The sequence below is a fragment of the Molossus molossus genome, unplaced genomic scaffold (genome assembly GCF_014108415.1).
Source record: "Molossus molossus isolate mMolMol1 unplaced genomic scaffold, mMolMol1.p scaffold_m16_p_2, whole genome shotgun sequence".
Lineage (NCBI taxonomy): Eukaryota > Metazoa > Chordata > Mammalia > Chiroptera > Molossidae > Molossus > Molossus molossus.
The window spans coordinates 11,949,885-11,974,033 of record NW_023425355.1 but is presented as its reverse complement, the minus strand read 5'-3'; the positions used below and the strand labels follow the sequence as shown (position 1 = coordinate 11,974,033).

The window sequence follows — 24,149 nt, the reverse complement described above, 5'->3', positions numbered from 1 at the left end:
CTGCCATTGCCGGCCCTCTCGCTATATTATGTTTACTCCTAGCCTCTGGGCCATGTCTAATAAATGCCTCATAACAACTAAGTTGAGTCAATGATTTGACTTGTCAGGAAAACTAATGGGGAACGACCTGGGCCCCACGGCTATGGCGACTAGATTCCATTCTTATGTAGGCCTCTGGGCAAAGGTGACTAAATGACCCCATTTTTATCAGTGGACCTTCCTCGGTATTTTTCCAAGAATAGGTTAACTACCCCTAGAAGTAAAGGAATTTTGCCTAAGATTATATTGCCCCACGTGTTGGGAGGCATTTGCAGTTTCCTTCCGAGTACTGGTATTTGCAGGCATTTGCAGGTACTTGTGCCCAGGTGAATAATGCTCATTTTGACTTCTGTAATGCTGTCACTCCCACTATTGTACCAGTCCTCTGGAGGGGGCGGGGCAAAAGGAGGATGGGGCTTCTGTCTTTAAAATCGGGTGAGCAAGAAGAATCCTGGCTGCTGATCTGAGGGGAGACTATGCCCTCTGCAGCCTGCCAACAAGAATAAAACGCTCCTTTACAATTTGGCTGTGCATCTCTGGTTATCTCGCTGACACATTATAACAATAGTACTCACAGAAGACTTGTTTTTATTTATTACAGTCCCACAGAAGTAGAAATGCCCATTTGAGAGAAGCTAGTGTTCGCTGTGGTAAGGTCATTCTGTGAAACCAAGCGCCCAGTTGTTTTTTAAAGCAGCTTGTGAATCCACTTTGCTTCAGGCTAAGGAATAAAGTAAAACAAAAAAGAAAATAAAAAGTAAAGTGTTATTTATCTATTTTTTAAATCCTCATCCAAGGATATTTTTGCATTATCTCCAGACAGAGCAGAAGGGAGAGAGGGAAGAAGAGAGAGAGAGAGAAACATTGATGTGAGAGAGACACATGGATTGGTTGCCACGTGGGGATGAACCGCAACTGAGGTACATGCCCTTAGTGGGAACTGAATTCGGGACTCTCTGGTCTGTGGGCTGATGCTCTAACTGCTGAGCCAAATCGGCCAGGGCAATTTATCTATTAAACACAGAGTGCCATAGGTAGGAGAGAATTAAATATAAATTTTAATTAGTTCTTCTTAAAAATATAGGTCTATGGACTCTACCCAGACCTACCAATAAATTCTGAGATGGAGTTAATAATGTACATTTTCAACAACTTTCCTGAGTGATTTTAAAATCTACTGAAAGATGAGAAATACTGAATTCTAGTCCAACACCAGCATTTGTGTAAGAAACCAAGTCCTAGCAATGTAACATTATAAATCTAAGGTCTCACAACTATTTTAATATACTATAACTTTTAAATGGATAATAAACTAAAAAAAAAAAAAAAAAAACATTACAAATAGCTGATAGTCCAAATTATACCACACCAATACAAGTATTTTTATATTTGCATACTTTTGTCTACTCTTTCTACACAAACATGAAGATTTTTGCTTAGTTGCAACATCATAGTATGAAATTTTCCCTTGAATTCTCAAGGTTTTATAATGATCATTTTAATGAATATATACTATTCTGTTTTATGTTTTACTAAACAATTTTCTTACTTTTATACATTTAGTTTAATTTTAAAGATTTTTCTTATAGACAATATTGCACTCATCGTTTTTATGCCTAGAACTTGTTTTTCCTTCTGCTAATTTTTTCTTTTACAATACATTTCTAGTAATGAGGTTACTGAGTCCAATAGTATTTTCCAATTATGACCCTTTCTACATAGTCCCATGTAGATCAGAAGAAACTTAAGCCAGTTTATGTCATTCGTCTTCTGCAACAAGCAGTGAATAAATGTAGCACTAACCCTGAAGCCTCAACAGCTTTACATAAGATCTATTATCTATCTATCTATCTATCTATCTATCTATCTATCTATCTATCATCTATCTATCATCTATCTATCATCTAATCTTATCTCTATACAATATATCTTACATAGTTAATATATTAAATTTATGTTTTGTATTTACACACTACACACACACTGTATTATTAGATAAAAATGATCTCATGATGTTTATTTGATTACTAATACTACACAGTAAATATTTTTTCATGATTTTATTTTAATATTTATTTCATCCTGCAAAAAGTATTTGTTCCTATTTCTTGACCTTTTATTATAAGGATCTTGATATTATTCTCAGAAATGTTTTATCACTAACACTCTTATTCACAATTCAATATTCTTTCTGACACCATGATGCTTAACAAGTATTTGGATACATTGAACAAACTGACAGCTGTCAGAGAGGACAGGTTATTACAAAACACCATTAAAAGAGCACTTTTAAGGAAACAGGACTACTGTATATACGAAACTTTCTTTTTAACAAACTTAAAGGTTACCCCCACACACACCCAAAGCTGAAACACACAACTTAAAATAAAAGAGGAAACAGAGGAAACAATTATAGAATACCACCAAACAGAAACAACAGATAGAAATACAGGGGGAAAGAACCAATGGAGGCACAGAGCTAACAGAAAACAAACAATAAAATGGCTATAGGAAATCCTCATATATCAGTAATCACCCTAAATGTAAATGGACTGAATTTACCAATAGAGAGGCATGGAGTAACAGAATGGATCAAAAAGGACACCTAGCCCTGGCCAGTTTGGCTCAGCGGTTAGAGCGTCGGCCTGCGGTCCGGAGAGACCCGGGTTCGGTTCCCGCTAAGGGCTCGTACTTCGGTTGCAGTTTGTCCCCGGCCCTGGTTGGTCGTGCGGGTGGCAGCCACTCGATGTGTCCCTTCACGTCGATGTTTCTCACTCTCTCTCCCTTCCTTTCTCTCCCTCCCATTTTATCTGTACCAAAAATGGAAAAATATCCTCGGGTGAGGATTAAAAAAAAAACAAAAACAAAAAAAACAAACAAACAAAAGAACACCTAGCCATGTGTTATCTCCCAGAGACACATCTAATCTGCGAAGATAAAAATAGAGTTAAAATAAAAAGGTGAACAATAAGTAACTGGCATCCACAGAAATGCAGGTGCAGCCATATTTATATCTGACAAAATATATTTCAAGATAATAAAATACTAGAAATCAGATACAACACTACATTTTAAAAAATGATACTTCACAATCAGGTGGATTTATTCCAGGGCACAAGGATGGTTCAACATACGCAAATTAATCAATATAATACACCACATTAACATAACAAAAGATAAATAATATCATATCAATAGATGTAGGAAAAACATTTGATAAAATGCAACATCCATTTATGATGAAAACTCTCAATAAAATGGGTATAGAAGGAAAGTACTTCAACATAATAAAGGCCATATTTGACAAACCTTCAGCTAATATCATATTCAATGGTGAAAAACTGAAATTTTTTTTCTCTAAAATCAGGAACAAGACCAGGTTGACCACTCTTATTCAAGATAGAACTGGAAGTCCTAGCCAGAACAATCAGGCAAGAGAAGGAAATGAGAGGTATCCAAATTAAGAATAAAAAAGTAAAAGTGCAACTTTTTGCTTCTGAAATGATACTTTATATAGAAAATCCTAAAGACCACCAAAAACTATTAGAAACAATAAACAAAGACAGTAAAGTTGCAGGATACAAAAATCAATGTACAAAAATCCATTGTGTTCCTAAATACTAACAATGAAATTTTAGAAAAATAAATAAAAAATCAATTTCTTTTGAAATTGCAACAAAAAGAATAAAACACCTAGGAATAAACAAAGGATATGAAAGATCTATATACTGAAAACTACAAAGCACTATTAAAAGAAATAGAAAAAGACACAATAAAATGGAAAGATATTCTGTGTTTATAGATTGGAAGATTCAATATAGTTAATATGTCCATATTACCCAAAGTGATATACAGATTTAGTGCAATCAACATCAAAATCTCAATGACATTAAAAAAAATCATCAGATTTGTATGGAACCACAAAATACCCCAAATTGCCAAAGCAACCCTGAGAAAAAAGAACAAAACAGGAGGTATCACACTACCTGACTTCAAATTATACTATAGAGCAATAATAATCAAAACAGCATAGTACTGGCAGAAAAACAGACACACAGACCAATGGAAAATAATTGAGAGCCCAGGAATAAATCCACAATGAAGAGGCAGGCATGTAATAGCCTGACTGGGTGGTAGCTAAGCATATTGAAGTTTTTAAAGAGCCTTGGTGGTGAATGTATACAAGCCCAGAACATACCCTGAAGTTGTGTTTCATAAATAAAATTTATCTTTGGCCTTGACTTGTTTTTTTAAATTTTACTTACTTTTTATAAAAACTACTTGTGGAAAATAATCCAGCTATATGAGGTTATTTTTTTTCTCATTACCTTAAAAATTATCCAGCAATATATATTCATTCTTGTTGCCCTAATGGCTACCCCCTCATTGACTTGACCTCTAAAACTGACCTCTCAACAAAGGCATTATTAATTCAGCTTTGAGTCTCAAAGCTGACTTTTTGAGTCTAGTAAGAGAAAATGGAGTTAAAATCCAGCCTTTCTGAAAGAGATAAAATAAATTTATAAATTCCCCAAAATGAAAAATGTATGAAAAACAAATGAAGTTTCTCACAAGACTGAAGCTCTTTCAGAAAGAAGAAAAAAGACGACTAGGAGGACAAGGAAGAAGTAGAGAAAGGGGAGGAAGAAATTAATATTAGAAGCTCAAGGTCAAGAACCAGTCATATCTACAGATTCTCTGATTTTAGCTGTACAGACTGCAACAGCCCGATCATACTTAAAACAGACAAAAAACGCTGTGAGAAAGCAGAGAAACATAGGCTGATGTACAGAAACCATGCAAATGAACTACACCTCAACCAAAGATCAGAGAAAGCCATACAGGGAAGACAACATAGAGGGGCAGGAGCCCCCCTAACCCTATCCAAAGTGAGATGTCTAGTTAAACCTCTCCTTACTGCTGGATTTTGGATAAAGGAATATGAAAGAGGAGAACTCCTGGAGGACAGAAATGGAAAATTTAAATTTATGGCATATTTATCCCCAAAGAAACTGAGTTTACCTGAAAGAGACATTTATAAACCAAAGGAGATAGAGTTACTTCTGGCAAGTTAGCCATTTTTCTGATCATCAGTAAGAATAATGCCTCATGAAGAAGTTTAACTCAGAGATGGATTAAATAATTAATATTTTGCCTATTTGAATCTTGGTATATTTCCAACCAGCTCTGTCTAGATTTTGGTTGGGTTTTTTACCATATTCAGCAACTTCCTAGAAAATGTATTTATATCTTACTTAAATATACCCCTGTACAAGTTTTAGTCAATTTTCATGTTTGATTTTTCTTAAGTATAGAGCAGTTAAACACTTGTAATATGACTCCCCTTACAAGTAATTTTAAATGTTTTCTTAAAGCACAAGCTAGTTCTCTATGCTGAAGCCTATATAACATTCTTAACTTTTTGACATTTCTTTTGCAAGTATTTTGAGTCATTTAAACATATTTTTTATTTTTCTTACCCAAGAGCCCCAAACTTGTCAATATTCCAGTAAAAGAGGACTATTCTCATAGCAGTGCTACTTACAATAGCTAAGATCTTAAAACAACCCAAGTTTTCATCAGTAGATGAGTGGATAAAAAAGCTGTGGTACAGCCCTAGCTAGTTTGGCTCACCGATTACAGCGTCGGCTGGCGAACCAGAGAGTCAAGGATTCAATTCCAGTCAAGGGCATACACCTCAGTTGCGGTTCATCCCTGGCCCTGGTCTGGGTCATGCAGGAGGCAACCAGTCGATGTGTCCCTCTCACACTGATGTTTCTCTCTCTGTCCCTCTCTCTCCCTCCCTCCCACTCTATCTGAAGATAAATGCAAAAATATCCTTGAGTGACGATTTAAAAAAAAAGCTGTAGTACATTTATACAATGGAATACTATGCAGCTCTAAAAAAAAAAAGACTCTTATTCTTTGAGACAAAATGGAGGGACTTGGAGAGTATTATCCTGAATGAAGTAAGCCAGTCAGAGAAAGACAAATGCCACGTGATCTCACTTATTTATGGAATATTATGAACAAAATAAGCAGTCGATCAAAATAGATCCAGAGACATGAAACTAGGGAACAGACTGACAAACCTCAGAGGGAAGGGAGGCAGGGGGTGGGAGGTGGGAAGAGATAAACCAAAGAACTTATATGCATATATGCACAATCAATAGACACAGACAGTAGTTTGGTGAAGGCAGGAGGGGTGTGGGAACGGGGAGGAGGGGGTCAATGGGGGAAAAAAGTGAGAACATCTGTAATACCTTCAACAATAAAGATTTAAATAGAGGACTATTCTTTAGAGAAAATAGAAATTTGAATATCTAATATATCTTTCAGTTCAAATACAAATCTCTAAAATAAAAGAGGAGTAAACATACCAAAGGAGCATATCTTGGTTTTGGTTGTGGAAGAACAATCTTGCACACACAGCGATGTTTGATCTTAGGTGATAGTTGCAGAGGCTCACAAGGAGATGGTAGTGGACTTTCTCTTGATGGAGGAATTCTACCTGTAACTGGTATTTTTTCTTTTTCTTTGAATGTGGTCCTTCTGAATGCCAATTTAACATTTTTTTTCAGTTCCAGTGCTTCCTTCTTAGAATCTGTAGATGTTACATCTGATTCATCATCTTTCTTTTTAGCCCCAGCTTTATTCATTTTTTCCGATTCAGCATCTGAACTTTTTCTCATTTTGGTCTTCTTTATGTCTTTTTTGGAAGACTCATCAGATTCATCACCAGTAGACTCTATTTTTTTCTTTGTGTTCTCTTTCATTGAATTTTTCTTGGCGTTCTTTAAACCTTTCTTATCCTTTTTATACTCCCAATCAGATTCAGTTTCACTAGACTCTTCAGACATATTTTTGTCACCTTTCTTCTTTTTCTTTTTCTCTTTTTCACTATTTTTTGAAATCACCCCAGATTCAAGATCATCATCAGTTGACAATACGTCCGTCTTGGAATCCTTTTTATTGTCATCTTTCTTACCTTTCTTTGAAACTTTCTTACCCTTTTTTGGCTCTGATTCAGACTCAGATTCTACATCAGTAGACACTGCGTCCTTTGCATCCTTCTTCTTCTTGTCTTTCTTTGAACCTTTTTTATCGTTCTTTGCATCTTTTGAATCTAAAGACTCAGCATCAGAGCTTTTCTTTGCTTCCTTCTTTGAACCTTTTTTATCGTTCTTTGCATCTTTTGAATCTAAAGACTCAGCATCAGAGCTTTTCTTTGCTTCCTTCTTTGAACCTTTTTTATCCTTCTTTGCATCTTTTGAATCTAAAGACTCAGCATCAGAGCTTTTCTTTGCTTCCTTCTTTGAACCTTTTTTATCCTTCTTTGCATCTTTTGAATCTAAAGACTCAGCATCAGAGCTTTTCTTTGCTTCCTTCTTTGAACCTTTTTTATCCTTCTTTGCATCTTTTGAATCTAAAGACTCAGCATCAGAGCCTTTATTTCCTTCCTTCTTTGGAAGCTTCTTTGAATTATTCTGTGAGTAATTATTTAACCACATATCAAATTCCATGGATTCAGGACCAGTCTCTTCTAAATATATCACTAAATCCATATTTGAACAATTTTTTGAGCAAGCTTCAGTTTTGGTATTAGAATTGTTCTTTGAGGTCTTAGAATCCTTTTTTGTACATATGGATTCCATGTCTGTCTCCTTGGAATTTTTGAAATCACTCCTACTTTTGTATGGATGCTTCATTAAGAAGATTGCCTGAAAATCTTTGGATTTTGGATTTGTTTCTGACTTGTACTTTGATTTCTTAGATACTTCACTTTCATGTGATGATTTTGATGGAGTTTTATCTGCTTTGTCTCCTCTTTTAGGTTTTTTATCATTTCCCGTGTCCTTGGATTCTGGAGTTGTTTCATGTGGGCCGGTATTTTTCTTGGAATTTTTCTTAAAATTTGTTCCCTTTTTGTCATTTTCTGACTCTTTCGATTCTGCCTTATCAAGATGGGTTTTAGGAGTACAGGGATGTCTAAATGGAGCCTGTCTCCTGACAGTGAAGTAATTAGATGGTCTTTGGGAAATTTTTCTTAAAAAATGCCTTATCCATATATGAGCTGGCTTATGCACTTCCTCCAATTTTCTTTCGTCATATGTCTAAACATTTGGTTAGAATGATAACAAGAATTTTTGACAATGCAATATACTGATGATATATCATAGAATTGTAAGCTTGAAACCTATATAATTTTATAAACCAATGTCGCCCCAATAAATTTAATTTAAAATTTCATAAATTATACATTGAAACTTGAAAATAGTCTAGTTTCTTATTAACCATCCATTTAAAATGGATTTTGTTTTTATTTTTCAATACCCTATGTATGCTTGTGTGTTTATGTGCGATAACTCTACTTTGTAAATAAAATTACTTTAGGAGAAATGTTATTCATATATCAATTCATATTGGGATTGAAGCAGACCCACAAGAATTCATGATATTTCAGGGCCTGTACATAAAATTGATTGTGAATCCATTTTGGACCACAATATGGGAGAGATTTTTTTTTTATCATGTTGTGCACCCTTCACCCTCAAGTTAGATAAAAAATAAGCTTATGCCCATCAAGATTGCCATGACAATTCTTGTGATAGCTGTAGGCTTCAGACCTAGCCTCATTTGTACTCCTGTTTTGATGCCTCTGATCAAATTAAAAGCTTGTGAGCCCTGTTGTATAGTATTGTCAAAAGCAAGGAGATAAAATACAACAAATGTTTGATTCATGTTAATTTGTGTAGCAGTAGCGTAATTTATTTTAGTCTTCCATCCAAACATTTGTCAAATCAGAATGTCATACTGGCCACATAGATTAATTTTACACTTGCTTCTTACATTGATTCAACTATTCTGTAGAGACATCACCAGTCAATGAAAGTCATATAGAATTAAAGAAAGACCATGAAAAGAAGCATCTACTTAGATCACTATGGATATAATGATTAATTCTTGAATAAATGCATCTAATTTAATTCTGCTTTGGGAAATGCTTTTAAAACATATTTTGATAACAGCATGGGTTGATATCTGAGCACTAATCTTTCTTTTTGCTGTTGATAACTCCATTTTATAAAATCAGTAAATAAAACTTGATTCTCCTAGTATCTAGTATCCTTAGCACCAGATTAAGGAAAATAGAGAGCCTCTGAAAACTCATCAAGATCAGCCACTCTTCTAAATTTCAAACTTTATGTTTTTTCAGCTGGTAAAAATTTCCTGAGAGATTCCACCATTTGCAATATTTTGTTCTTTAGCTTGCCTATTCTATTAGCTATATAATTCCTTTGAAATGGAGAGCTACATATAAATAAAAGTTTAATCTAAAACAGGTGAGGAAAACCTGTTTTATGGGGAATTATACATTTTAAAATATCTGCTACCAATAGTTAGTAAAATCCAAATTACACATATCTATCTATATTTATTTAATACATAATCTTAGATTTCATTTTTAAATGACCTTTTCAGTACTTACAGGAACTGTGATGTGTAATTCTGAGGTTCTTGATCTCTTTTTTCTACATGGCTGAGGTGGTTTGGGAAATGTCAAGGTGAAGTATTCGCGATTCCATAATTTTCTGTTTGATTCACTGACTAACATAAAAAAAGATAATAGACAGTTTGCTATTAGGAGACAAACTTTCATAACTACTTAGATATTCATGAGTAAGAAATACATTGTTTAAATTAAACTAAACTATAACTCAAAATATCTCTTTTCCTTCTGGAGTATGTAGTTTCTTTGACTATCAATTAGGAATTTCAATGAGATTGTCCCATAAAAGAATATCTCCCCATTTAGCAATAACTATGTTTCAAAATGACATTTGTAATTTTGAAAAATGTAATGAAATTTGTTGAGATGACAGTGGTTAATAAGATTATATAAGTTTCAAGTTTACGGTTCTATGATACATCATCTGTATATTGCAGTGTGTGCACACCACCTAAAGTCAGATCTACTTTCATCACCACATATAATATTATTTTCTAAATAACACACATTTTTACAGATAGATATTTAAATCATGATAGTTAAAATAATACGATCAACTGTAAGAATGAAAATTGAGAAAAAATTACTGTTTCTTTTTAAACATCTTCATAGTCTCTATCATGGTTTCTTTCTTTTATGTACTTTTGATTATATTATAATCAGTATGACTATTGTATAATTTCCATAATATCTAGCACAATACTGAGCATAAAGTAATTAGTAAAAATCTCAATTGGTTAAATATATTAATTTATCTCAGCATTCCTCTAACCTCAGTGATATTCCAAGATGCAAGAATTAGGACCACATGCCAAAATACTGCATTCAGTTCTGTGAACTCTATTTTAAAAAGGGAAGGAGACTTGACATTGTTTTGTGAAGATACAATCTAATAAAAAGATGATGTGTTGTAGAATTATGTACTTGAAACCTATATAATTTTATTAACTAATGTTACCCCAATAAATTTAATAAGATGCATTAAAGGAACATATACAAATTTGTAGGTATCTAGAACAGAGTAATCAGGAGGATCACACTAGCTAGTAGCTATGTCAAAAGAGCAACTGGTAATGTAACAAAGGACAGTTCTCCTGGAGATGGAGAGATTAACCAAAAATGTGATCTCTATATTCAAATATTTAAGGAGATACTATATGGAAGAATAGTAGTAATAGTATGTATAGAATAGCTGCAACTGTTAACACTAATCTAGGGTTTACTTTGTGCCAGACAGTGTTTTGAACACTTTATACATAACTCATTTAATCCTCAAACAACACTTTTTTTACAAGTTTTTTTTTCTTTATTGATTTTAGAGAGAGCAGAAGGGAGAGAGAGAGACAGAAACATTGATTGGCTGCCTCCTGCATGCCCTCCACTGGGGATTTGGCCTACAACCTGGGCATGTGCTATGACCGGGAATCGAACCTGCAACCTCTTGGTGCATGGGTCGATGCTCAACCACTGAGCCACACTGGCCAGGCTCAAACAACACTTTGAATTAGATAATATAATTTATAATTGCCTCCATTTTATAGATGTGGAAAAATAAAGCACTGAGAGAGCTTAAATTATTTTCTCAACATCAGAAAGTATAAGAAAATTCAAACAGACAGTTTGGCTCCAGCGTCTATTCTCTTAATCACAAAGTTAGAGACTTCTTTATGCGTTTCTTGAAGAACCAATGGGTAAACATTGTAGCAGTTCAGACAGATTTAAACTCAATTTATTAAGAACTTTCTTAAAGTTGTATATGTGTAATAAATGGATTATCCACTTTCATCTTTCTAACTGTATTTTCCTTGTCTACTTTTGGTTTTGTTATTGTGGATTTTAAACACAAAGGAGCCTTCTGAAATTAAGGTTGTTTTTTGTAATGAGAAAGAACAAATTAAGTATTTCCTTTTAAAATTATGTGTGCAAACTCATAAGGTCAGAAATATTTTACACATATACACATACCAATATATAAATACACACACATATATGATTCTCTTAAATTTTAACAAAAGTCCAAGACATTTTATATTTTATTGCTTTGAATGAAACATACTAATAATTTATCCATAAACTTATTTTCAAATAAAATCTAGATGATATTGAACCCCAAAAACTAAATTCTTACTTGGCATGGAATTATCATATGCTTTGATGTTTACTTCTTGTCTGTTAAAAAAAAATACTTTAATTGAATTTGTACTATAGCTAATAATAATAATTCTTATTATTAATAATAGGCCCTTAATAATACAACTCAGAAATATTATGAATTTTCTGAATTCCATTATCTAAAAATGTATATTTGTAATTTGTATTACATCTGTCCTCTAAATCAAGTTATAGATGAACAAAACTGTATTTTCACCACAACCTTAAACAAAATTTTAAAAAAAGATAAAATACAAACAATAATTTGAGAGAACCCAGAAAATGACCCAAGACAATATGCTCAATTAATATTTGATGAAGGTGGAAAGAGCATACAGTGGAGTCAAGATAGCCTCTTCAATAAATGGTGTTGGGAAAATTGGAAAGCTACTTGCAAATAAATGAAGCTAGACCAGCAACATACACTATACACAAGAATAAACTCAAAATGGATAAAAGACTTAAATGTAACTCATGAATCTACAAAAATTCTAGAAGAAAATGTAGGCAACAAAATTTCAGACATCACACGCAGCAGAATTTTCACTGATACAACACCTAAGGCAAGAGAAACAAAGGAGAAAATGAACACATGGGACTACATCAAACTAAAAAGTTTCTGCACAGCAAAAGAAGCAATCATCAAAATGGAAAGGAAACCCACTATATCGGAGAGCATAATTGCCAATGATATATCAGATAAGGGGTTAATTTCCAAAATATATAGTGTACTCATACAACTCAACAAAAGGAAGACAAAGAACCCAATTAAAAAATGGGCAGAGGAACTAAATAGACACCTCTCCAAACAGGACATACAAATGGCTAAGAGACATATGAAGAAATGCTCATCATTACTAATCATCAGAGAGATGCAAATTAAAACAACAATGAGGTATCACCTCACACCTGTCAGAATGGTTGCCATCAACAAATCATCAAACAACAAGTGTTGGCGAGGGTGTGGAGAAAAGGGGACTCTAGTACACTGCCAGTGGGTATGCAGACTGCTGCAACCACTATTGAAAAAACTATGGGGTTATCTCAAAAAGTTAAAAATTGAACTGCCATTTGTCCCAGTGATCTCACTTCTAGGAATATACCCTACGAAGCCTGAAACACCAATCAAAAAGAATATATGTACCCCTATGTTCATAGCAGCACTATTTACAATAGCTACAATCTGGAAACAACCCAAGTGTCCATCAGTAGATGAGTGGATAAAAAAGCTGTGGTACATGTACACAATGGAATACGATGCAGTTGTAAGAAAGAATGATCTCTTATCATTTGCGATGACATGGAGGGACCTGGATAATATTATGCTAAGTGAAACAAGCCAAGCAGAGAAAGACAAATATCACATGATCTAACTTATTTGTGGAATATAATGAACTAAACAAAGTGAAGAACAAAATTGAGCCAGAGACATAGAGGTAGGGTACAGACTGACAAACCTCAGAAGAGAGGGTGATAGGGGGGAGAGATAAATCACTGAACTTATATGCATGTATGCATAACCAATGGGCATAGACAACAAAGCTGGGGATGTGGAGGAGGGTGTCAATGGGGGAAAAAGGAGAAACATCTATAACAAAAAACAAATTAATAAAAATAATTAAAACAAACAAAACAGCCCCACTATTTTGATATCTTTTTTTTTTTTTTCAATACGAGGCTTTTATTGCATCTTTAAAATATCACAAATAAGTGTGAAAATCATTCGGCATCTTGGTGTTTCTATAGCTGGAAAACTCATATCTTATTCATCAGCCTGCTGAACTGTTTCTTTTTCAGAAACATAAATATCATCCAAAAATTTTCTGATATCCTTGTTTTTAACTGTCGTGGCTTGCTGAATCAAAGCAGCTGAATTTGATACAAGTTCAATGTCATTTCCTTCTAGAATCAACTCATCTTTCTGGGCTTGAGATACTGAACAAGCAACACCTGACCTCATCCAAACTCTGCGGATGTATTTTTAGCCCAAGAGAACATTCTCCTGAATAACGACGTTGATGGGGAAGTGAGCATACACAGACCTCATCTTGTAACAGAAGCCCAGTGTAACACCCTTGATCATGCTCTGCACATGGCTGCAGACAGTGCGAACGGTGGCCAGATCCTTTCTATTTCCCCACCATTTGTCAACCCGGAGCCTCTTCTTTTTCTTTCCAAGGAGACTGAGTTCTACATTGATGTGGTGGAAGTCCCTCTGCAGGGTGCCTCTGGGGCCCTTCACAATAACTGTGTGTCCCTTCAGAGTGATGTGACATTTTCTGGGATGTCGACAGTCTGATTGCTGAGAATGGTCTTCATCCTCGCAGTAGATGCGGCAAAGAGGCCTATTTTGATATCTTAAAATATTTTATTGAATTATATAGAACAGTAAATCCAACCAGTATATCTCCAGTTTTCTAATAAAAAGGTCTAAAACAGTAGTAAACTCAGATTTATTTTCTTTTTTAAAAAATGTTTTTATTGGGAAGGAAAAATGGCGGCGGAGTGAACGGAGCTACACAGACCGTCTCCCAGAACCAAACTGGAATTACAACTATAACACAGACAAATCGACGGGAAAAACCAACAGAAAAGCAGCTTGCGAGGACCATACAACGAGGGACACTGACTCCATCCCGGTAGGCTTGCGAAGGCGCGAGACGGGGCTGGGAGCCCACGGTCGGCAGCTCGGCAGCAGCCTTAGCTGTAAGCGGCGCCCGCGGGTTACACTCCCAGGCGGCCCCACAGCGCAGCCGGGACAGAGGCTGAAACAGCCACAGCCACTCACCTTGGGCTCCGGCGGAGGGAGGGCAGACTGGACTGGAACTGTGTCGGGACACTCGGGGTTTGGAGGGCGCTCAGAGCTTTGGCTGAGTGCAGCCACTCAGGACGGTAGCCACATTGCTCCTTCCCAGGGCTCTGGGGAGAGGCAGCAGCCCCTCCCTCGGAGATCCAACCCCACCCTGTGGGCCATTGAAGTGTTAATTGAGGCTCACTAACGACCAGCATCTGCCCCACCCTCGTGAAAGCCCCTTGGCTGAGCACCAGAGGGAGTTTTTCAATCAACGGAAAACCCAAAACTCATCAATTAACCTAGACTGCTAGCCTCCAGGCAAAAAGCTAGAGGATAACAGTACATTTCCTGGGCTGGCAACTTTAACCAGGAAAGTAAGACTTGACAGTGGTGTTCAACGCGGGTCCTCCCTCGCTCATCTAAACACAGGAGAGGGAGCCACAAACAGCAGAACACCAACACCCACAGGGAGAACTTGACAGGCTCCAAAGCCCACAGTGATAGCTAAAATGGTGAAACACAGAAACAGAAGCCAAATGAAAGAGCAAGACACCTCCACCGAAGATGAGATCAATGTGGAGCAATTAGGCATGTTAACAGAGCTAGAATTCAGAGCCATGATCTTGAGGAAGCTGAACAGCATGAGTAAGGACATAGAGACACTGAAAATAAGCCAAATGGAAATTAAAAACCAACAAGAAGAGATAAAAAATGACATATCCGAAATGAAAAACACATTGGAAGGTTTAAAAAGCAGAGTAGGGGAAGCTGAGGACCGGATCAGTGAATTAGAAGACAGGGTAGAAAAAATCAACCAATCAGAAAAACAAAAGGAAAAAACTATTAAAAAACAGGAAGACAGCTTAAGAGAACTATGGGACAACTGGAAACGTAATAATATTCGCATCATAGGAGTCCCCGAAGAAGAAGAAAAGGAGCAAGGGATAGAGAATATATTCAAAAAATAGTGAGAGAAAACTTCCCTAATTTGGTGAAGGAAGAAGGCATTCAAGTTCAAGAAGCACAGAGAGTCCCAAGTAAGAAGAACCCAAACAGGCCCACACCAAGACACATAATAATTAAAATGCCACAAATTAAAGACAAAGAGAGAATCCTAAAAGCAGCAAGAGATAAGCAACAGGTTACCTACAAAGGGAACCCCATAAGGCTTTCAGCTGACTTCTCACAAGAAACACTACAGGCCAGAAGAGAATGGCATGAAGTAATCAAAGTCATGAAAAACAAGAATCTGAATCCAAGACTACTCTACCCAGCAAGGCTATCATTCAAAATAGAAGATCAAATAAAGAGCTTCCCAGACAAAAAAAAGCTAAGGGAATACATTGGCACCAACCAGCACTGCAAGAAATGCTAAAAGGACTGCTGTAAATAGCAGTAGAAATGGGAAGAAAAATAGAACCACACTAAACAAAAATGGCAATAAATAAGTACATATCAATAATCACCTTAAACGTAAATGGATTGAATGCTCCCATAAAGAGACACAGAGTAGCTGATTGGATAAGAAAGCATGACTCATCTATATGTTGTTTACAAGAGACCCACCTCTCAACAAAAGACTCACATAGGTTGAAAGTGAAGGGATGGAAAAAAATTTTCCAAGCAAATGGAAAGCAAAAAAAAGCTGGGGTAGCAATTCTCATATCTGATAAAATAGATTTCAAAATGAAGACCATAACTAGAGACAAAGACGGCCACTACATAATATTGAAAGAATCTATCCAACAGGAAGATATAACCTTGATAAACATATATGCACCCAATATAGGAGCACCAAAATATATTAAAAATCTTCTGGAGGACTTCCAAGGAGAAATCGACAACAATACAATCATAGCAGGGGACTTCAACACCCCGTTGACAGCACTGGATAGATCCTCTAGGCAAAAAATTAGCAAGGAAACAGAGACTCTAAATGAAGCACTAGACCAAATGGATTTAATAGATATCTACAGAGAATTACACCCCAAAACTACAGAATACACATTCTTCTCAAGTGCACATGGGACATTCTCAAAGATAGACCACATGATAGGACACAAACTAAATCTCTACAAGTTCAAGAAGATTGAAATCATATCAAGCATCTTCTCAGATCACAATGGCATGAAACTAGAAATCAATTGCACAAAGAACATGCAAAGACATTTCAACACATGGAGGCTAAATAGCATGTTATTAAACAATGAATGGGTCACCGAGGAGATCAAGGAAGAAATTAAAAACTTCCTGGAAACCAATGAAAATGAACACACAACAACACAAAATCTATGGGATGCAGCGAAAGCAGTTCTGAGAGGGAAGTTCATAGCACTACAGGCCTACCTCAAAAAACAAGAAAAATTTCTAATTGACTGTCTAACCTCACAACTTAAAGAATTAGAAAGCAAACAAAAAGAAAACCCCAGAGCAAGTAGAAGGAAGGAAATAGTAAAGATCAGAGCAGAAATAAATGACATAGAGACCAAAAAAACAATTCAAAGGATCAATGAAACAAAGAGCTGGTTTTTCGAAAAGATAAACAAGATAGATGGACCCTTAGCTAGACTCACCAAGAAACAAAGAGAGAGAACCCAAATACACAAAATCAGAAATGAAAGAGGAGAAGTAACAACCAACACCACGGAAATACAAAAGATCGTTAACAACTACTATGAACAACTATATGGCAACAAATTCGACAATCTCAGCGAAATGGACAAATTTCTAGAAACACACACTCTCCCAAAACTATTCCCGGAAGAGATAGAAAACTTGAACAGACCAATAACAACTAAGGAAATTGAAGAGGTAATCAAGACTCTCCCAGCAAACAAAAGCCCAGGCCCAGATGGTTTCACGGGGGAGTTTTACCGAACATTCAAAAAAGAACTAACACCCATTCTCCTCAAACTATTTCAAAAAATTCAAGAAGAAGGAAGACTTCCAAACACGTTCTATGAGGCCAGCATAATTCTAATTCCAAAACCAGAAATAGACACTACGAAGAAAGAAAACTACAGGCCAATATCCCTGATGAACATAGACGCCAAAATCCTGAACAAAATACTAGCAAATCGGATCCAGAAATACATCAAAAAAATTATTCACCATGACCAAGTGGGATTCATTCCAGGGATGCAAGGCTGGTACAATATTCGCAAATCAATAAACGTGATACACCACATAAACAAAATGAAGAATAAAAACCACATGATCATATCAATAGATGCTGAAAAAGCATTCGACAAAATCCAGCATCCATTTCTGATAAAAACGCTCAGCAATGTAGGAATAGAGGGATCATATCTCAACATAATAAAGGCCATATATGAAAGACCTACAGCCAACATCATACTCAATGGACAGAAACTAAAAACATTTCCATTAAGAACAGGAACAAGACAGGGATGTCCACTTTCGCCACTCTTATTTAACATTGTACTGGAAGTCTTAGCCACAGCAATCAGACATGAAGAAAAAATAAAAGGGATCCAAATTGGAAAGGAGGAAGTGAAACTGTCATTATTTGCAGATGACATGATATTGTACATAGAAAACCCTAAAGACTCCATCAAAAATCTATTAGACTTAATAATTGAATTTGGCAAAGTAGCAGGATACAAAATTAACGTCAAGAAATCGACGGCATTCTTGTACATCAATGATGAACTCACAGAAAGAGAAACTGAAAAAAGAATCCCATTTACCATCGCTCCAAAAAAATTACGATACCTAGGAATAAACTTAACCAAAGAAGTAAAAGACCTATTTGCAGAAAACTACAGGTCATTGAAAAAAGAAATAGAGGAAGATATAAAAAAGTGGAAGAACATACCCTGTTCATGGATTGGAAGAATTAACATAATTAAAATGTCCATACTACCCAAAGCAATCTATAGATTCAATGCAATCCCCATCAAAATACCAACGACATATTTCATAGAACTAGAACAAATACTTCAAAAGTTCATATGGAACCAAAAAAGACCCCGAATAGCCACAGCAATCTTGAAAAAGAAGAACAAAGTTGGAGGGATCACAATACCAGATATCAGGTTATACTACAAAGCGACTGTAACCAAAACAGCCTGGTACTGGCACAAGAACAGGCATATAGACCAGTGGAACAGAACTGAAAACCCAGAAATGGACCCAAGGCAATACGCTCAATTAATATTTGACAAAGGTGGCAAGAGCATACAGTGGAGTAAAGACAGCCTCTTTAATAAATGGTGTTGGGAAAACTGGACAGCTACATGCAAAAAAATGAAACTAGACCATCAACTTACACCATACACAAAAATAAACTCGAAATGGATAAAAGACTTAAATGTGACCCGTGAATCCATAAAAATTCTAGAAGAAAATGTAGGCAACAAAATTTCGGACATCATACGGAGCAGAATTTTCACTGATACATCACCTAAGGCAACAGAAATAAAGGAGAAAATGAACACATGGGACTACATCAAACTAAAAAGCTTCTGCACAGCAAAAGAAACAATCATCAAAATGGAAAGGCAACCCACTGTATGGGAGAACATCATTGCCAATGATGTATCAGATAAGGGGTTAATTTCCAGTATATACAGAGTGCTCATACAACTCCACAAAAGGAAGACAAAGAACCCAATTAAAAAATGGGCAGAGGAGCTGAATAGACACCTCTCCAAACAGGACATACAAATGGCCAAGAGACATATGAAGAAATGCTCAACATCACTAATCATCAGAGAGATGCAAATTAAAACAACTATGAGGTATCACCTCACACCTGTCAGAATGGCCGCTATCAACAAATCATCAAACAACAAGTGTTGGCGAGGATGTGGAGAAAAGGGGACTCTAATACACTGCTGGTGGGAATGCAGACTGGTGCAGCCGCTATGGAAAACAATATGGTGCTACCTCAAAAAATTAAAAATTGAACTTCCATTCGACCCAGTGATCCCACTGCTGGGAATATACCCTAAGAAGCCTGAAACACCAATCAGGAAGAATATATGTACCCCCATGTTCATAGCAGCACTATTTACAATAGCTAAGATCTGGAAACAGCCCAAGTGTCCACCAGTAGACGAATGGATCAAAAAGCTGTGGTACATATACACAATGGAATACTATGCAGCGGTAAGAAAGAAAGATCTCTTATCCTTTGAGACGACATGGAGGGACCTGGAAAGTATTATCCTAAGTGAAAGAAGCCAAGCAGAAAAAGACAAATACCACATGATCTCACTTATATACGGAATATAATGAACATAACAGTCTGAGGAATACAGTAGACCCAGACACATGGAAGTAGGGCACAGACTGACATCCCTCAGAAGAGGGGATGGGGGGTGGGGGGTGGGAAGAGATAAACCACAGAACTTATATGCATGTATGCATGACCAATGGACATGGACAACTAAGCCGGGGACAGGGTGGAGGGGGGGTGGGGTGGGGGGTGCCAATGGGGTAAAAAGGTAAAATATCTGTAACAAAAAAAAATAAATATAAATAAAATAAAAAAAAAATGTTTTTATTGTATTTTTTATAGAGAGAGGAAGGGAAAGATAGAAACATCGATGTGAGAGAGAAAGATCGACCAACCTCCTCCTGTACACTCCCCACTGGGGATTGAGCCTGCAACCTAGGCATGTGCCCTGATTGGGAATTGAACTGAGACCTCTCCAGCCTCTCTGAACTAATATATTTTCTAAGTTCACTAAATATGTTCTGAAAATAATCCTCATTCCAGACCCTTGTGAATGTATCTTAGACAAGACTTGGTAAATGCCCCAAATCTAATCAAGGTGTCTAGCATGTATCCTCAGGACTGGAATGTAATAAAGAAAGCAGTGACCTAAAAAAAAAAAATTTTTTTTTTCTCAGTACTTAGATGAAATCAAACCACTAATGATGTGTGATAGTGGTACAGTTGTCCCTCGCCACTTCGTGCTTCGAATAATTGAAAAAAAAAAAAAAACGCAATAGGGTGAAGGCGCGAAATTCCAAGCGCCAAGTGGTGAGGGAGGACAGTATAAATCTTGGAAACTTATTTATCGTGGTAAAGTCTGGAACTGATCAACCGTGATAAATGAGGGCCGACTGTATATGTAACTGTTGATCTGGATTTTGAACTGTTCTAACTCACAGAGAAAGTTGGTACATGAAATGTTCCATTTGGAAAGTGCCAATTTGATCTAGTAATAATCATATTGTTTACTGAGGATATACATGGCATAATTTATTTTTAAAATAATGCTTCCTTATTAGTTAGAAGGGACAGTGAGTTGTGACCATTTCTGATTCTGGGATTGTACATATATATATGCTTTAGAACTTTTTGCTGGTTTTTTTTTTTTTTTTTTTTTTTTTTTTACTTTTCTAAACCATCAAGTTTAGTAAGCAAAAAAATAAATAAATAAATACATATATAAGTAAAAAGTCAAATATATTTATGCTTGAGTCAAATATATTTTCATTTCCTAAGTAAAGCTCTAGTATTCAGCACAAAGCTTAGTCCATATTCATCATTAAATAACTAATAATTTACTTAGGAAATAATTTGGAGACACTAAGTAATAAAAATATCTAGTTCAGCTGTTCTCAATTAAAGGTAAATGTCAGAATTAACTTAGAAATTTTAAAAATGTAAACATTCCTGAGAACCCCTGGATCCATGAAGCAGAATCACTGGATGTGCTTAATCAAGTCTGCATTTAAAAAATTCTCTCTGGTGATTTGGATACTCAGTTCTGATTAAGAATCACAGCTCTAAATGGTCTTGAAAAAGAAACCTTCATTGATACCTGAAATATTCAATCTTGTCCTCTGTGTTGCGATCACATTCACTCAATAGTGTGACAATAAAAACATAAAAGGAGAGAGGGTTAAGGTCTGAATTTGGAAAGGGGGATGCAGATTAGATGCATGAAAAAGAAATAAGAACTGTATATATGAAATATTCTTTTTTATAAACCTAATGGTCATGGTGCATATCCCAAAATTGACACACATAACTTAAAAAATGAGGAAACAGAGGGGAAAAATTACAGAATACCACCAAACAACAAAAACAGAAAAAATAGGCAGAAACAAGAAAGAATCAATGGAGGTAAAGAGCTACCAGAAAACAAAAGATAAAATGGCTGTAAGAAATCTTCACACATTGATAATTACCCTAAATGTAAATGACTGAATTAATCAATAAAGAGGCACAGAGTAGCAAATTGAATAAAAAAATCACCCAAACATCTGCTGCCTTCAAGTGACACATTTAAGTTGCAAAGACAAAAATAAACTCAAAGTGAAAGAGTGGAAATTAATTCTCCAAGCGAATAGCCTCCACAGAAAACCATGCATAGCTATACTTATATCTGACAAAAAAGATTCCAAGATAAAAAAAGGTAAGAAGAGACAAACACGTATATTTTATAATGATAAAGGAAGCATTACATCAAAAAGACATGACATTTCTCAATATATGCATACTCAATCAGGGAGCACCAAAATATGTACAGCAACTACTATCAGAACTACAGGGAAAAACTGACAAAAACACAACTATTGTAGGGGACCTAAATACTCCATGGACACCACTAGATAGATCATCTAAAGAAAAAATCAATATAGATATATCAGCCCTAAATGATATATTAGTCCAAATGGATGTAATTGATCTTTACAGAGACTTTTATTCCAGAACATCAGATTATACATTCTTCTCCAATGCACATGGAACATTCTGAAGGATAGACACAGTTAAGAATATAAAAATTATACCAAGCATATTCTCTGATCACAATGCCTTGAAATTAGAAATCAACTGAAAAAAAAAAAAAAAAAAAAGAAGTAAAAAATCCCACAGATATACGAAGATAAAACAACATAAACAACATAGTACTAAAACATGACTGGATCAAAGAAGAAATAAATAGTGACATTAAAAGATATATAGAGACAAATGGGAATGAAAATATGACATATTAAAATATCTGGGATGCAGTGAAAGCAATAATAGGAGGGTAGTTTATATCATTCCAGGACTACCTCAAGAAACAAGAAAAATCTCAAGTAAATAAGCAAATATTACATTTTAAAGAACTAGAAAAAGAAGAACAAAAGCAACCAAAAGTCAGTAGAAGAAAAAGAAATAATAAAAATTAGAGAATTGAATGAAATAATGCACAAAAACACTATACAAACAATTAATGAAACAAAGAGCAGGTTCTTTGAAAAGATTAATAAAATTGAAACCAACCGCCCCCCACCCCTCCCTGGCTAGACTCACCAAGGAAATAGAGAAAAGATTCAAATAAAGTCAGAAATGAAAAGAGTTACCACAGATATCACAGAAATGCAAAGAATCATACCAGAATACTAGGAAAGACTATCTGCTACCAAATTCAGTTACTTAGAATAGATGCACAAATTCCAAGAAATATATCACCTTCCTAGGTTGAATCATGAATAATTTGAAATTTTAAATATACGATCAACAGTGAAGAAATTAAAACAATCATACAAAACCTCCCCCAAAATAAAAGTACAGGACCAGATGTCTTTACTAGTGAATTCTACCAAACATTCAAAGAAGATTTGATACCTATCTTTCTCGAACTCTTGCAAAATATTAAAGAAGAGGCCTTATAACACATTTTAGGAGGCCAACATAATCCTAGTAAAAAAAACCTGGCAAGGGTAACACCAAAATAGAAAACTATAAACCAATATCTCTGATGAATACAGATGCAAAAATCCTAAATAAATACTAGCAAATCAAATACAATACATTTATAAATACTACATCACAATCACTTGGGATGCATTTCAGTGGCACAAAAATGGTTGAACATACGCAAATTGATCAATGTAGAACACCACAATAACAAAACAAAGGATAAAAAATTATGCAATCTTTTCAAGAGGTGCAGACAAAGCATTGTTAAAATACGACATCCATTTATTCTTAAACACTCAATAAAATGTGTGTGGAGGAAAATTACCTGAGTATAATAGAGATCATATATGACAAACACCTAATATTATATTCAATGTTGAAAAACTGAAAGTTTTTCTCCTGAGATCAGGAAGGAGACGAGATTGTCTACTTTAACCACTCTTATTCAACAAATAACTGAAAGTTCTACGAAGAACATTCAGACAGCAGAAAGAATAAAAGACATCTAATTTAAGAATAAAAAATGGTAATTAACATCATTAAAATGTCCATATTACACAAAACAATCTATAGATTCAATGCAATCCTCATCAAAATACCGACGACATACTTCACAGAACTAAAACAAATACTTCAAAAGTTCACATGGAACAAAAAACAACCTCGAATAGCCACGGCAATCTTGAAAAAGAAGAACAAAGTAGGAGGGATCACATTACCGGATTTCAGGTTATACTACAAAGCCACTGTAACCAGAACAGCCTGGTACTGGCACAAGAACAGGAATATAGACCAGTGGAACAGAACAGAGAACCCAGAAATGGACCCAAGGCAATACGCTCAATTAATATTTGACAAAGGTGGCAAGAGCATACAGTGGAGTCAAGACAGCCTCTTTAATAAATGGTGTTGGGATAATTGGACAGCTACATGCAAAAAGAAAAAAAAAATGAAACTAGACCATCAACTCTCACCATACACAA

General features: G+C 35.4%; 1 protein-coding gene and 1 pseudogene across 1 annotated transcript; both read right to left on the bottom strand.

Annotated features, from left to right (window-relative positions):
* Positions 1 to 727: 727 nt before the first annotated feature.
* CYLC1 (cylicin 1) lies at positions 728 to 13,431 on the bottom strand. Its single transcript, XM_036271136.1, has 5 exons — positions 13,406 to 13,431; positions 11,679 to 11,719; positions 9,530 to 9,648; positions 6,420 to 8,153; positions 728 to 760 (listed from the first exon to the last, which is right to left on the bottom strand). The coding sequence occupies exons 1-5, from the start codon at positions 13,429 to 13,431 to the stop codon at positions 728 to 730; spliced, it is 1,953 nt and encodes a 650-aa protein (XP_036127029.1).
* Positions 13,432 to 13,463: 32 nt separating this feature from the next.
* Positions 13,464 to 14,038, bottom strand: LOC118636428 (annotated as a pseudogene).
* Positions 14,039 to 24,149: the final 10,111 nt, after the last annotated feature.

Bases quoted from the DNA above. Each gene is read 5' to 3' on its own strand.
- CYLC1 (XM_036271136.1), bottom strand. From the start codon at position 13,431: ATGCCGAATGATTTTCACACTTATTT. The intron at 9,649-11,678 runs GTAAGAATTTAG...TTTTTATGTTAG, and splicing joins ATATGATAATTCCATGCCAA to TCAGTGAATCAAACAGAAAA. The intron at 8,154-9,529 runs GTAAGTACTGAA...CCAAATGTTTAG, and splicing joins AATTACACATCACAGTTCCT to ACATATGACGAAAGAAAATT.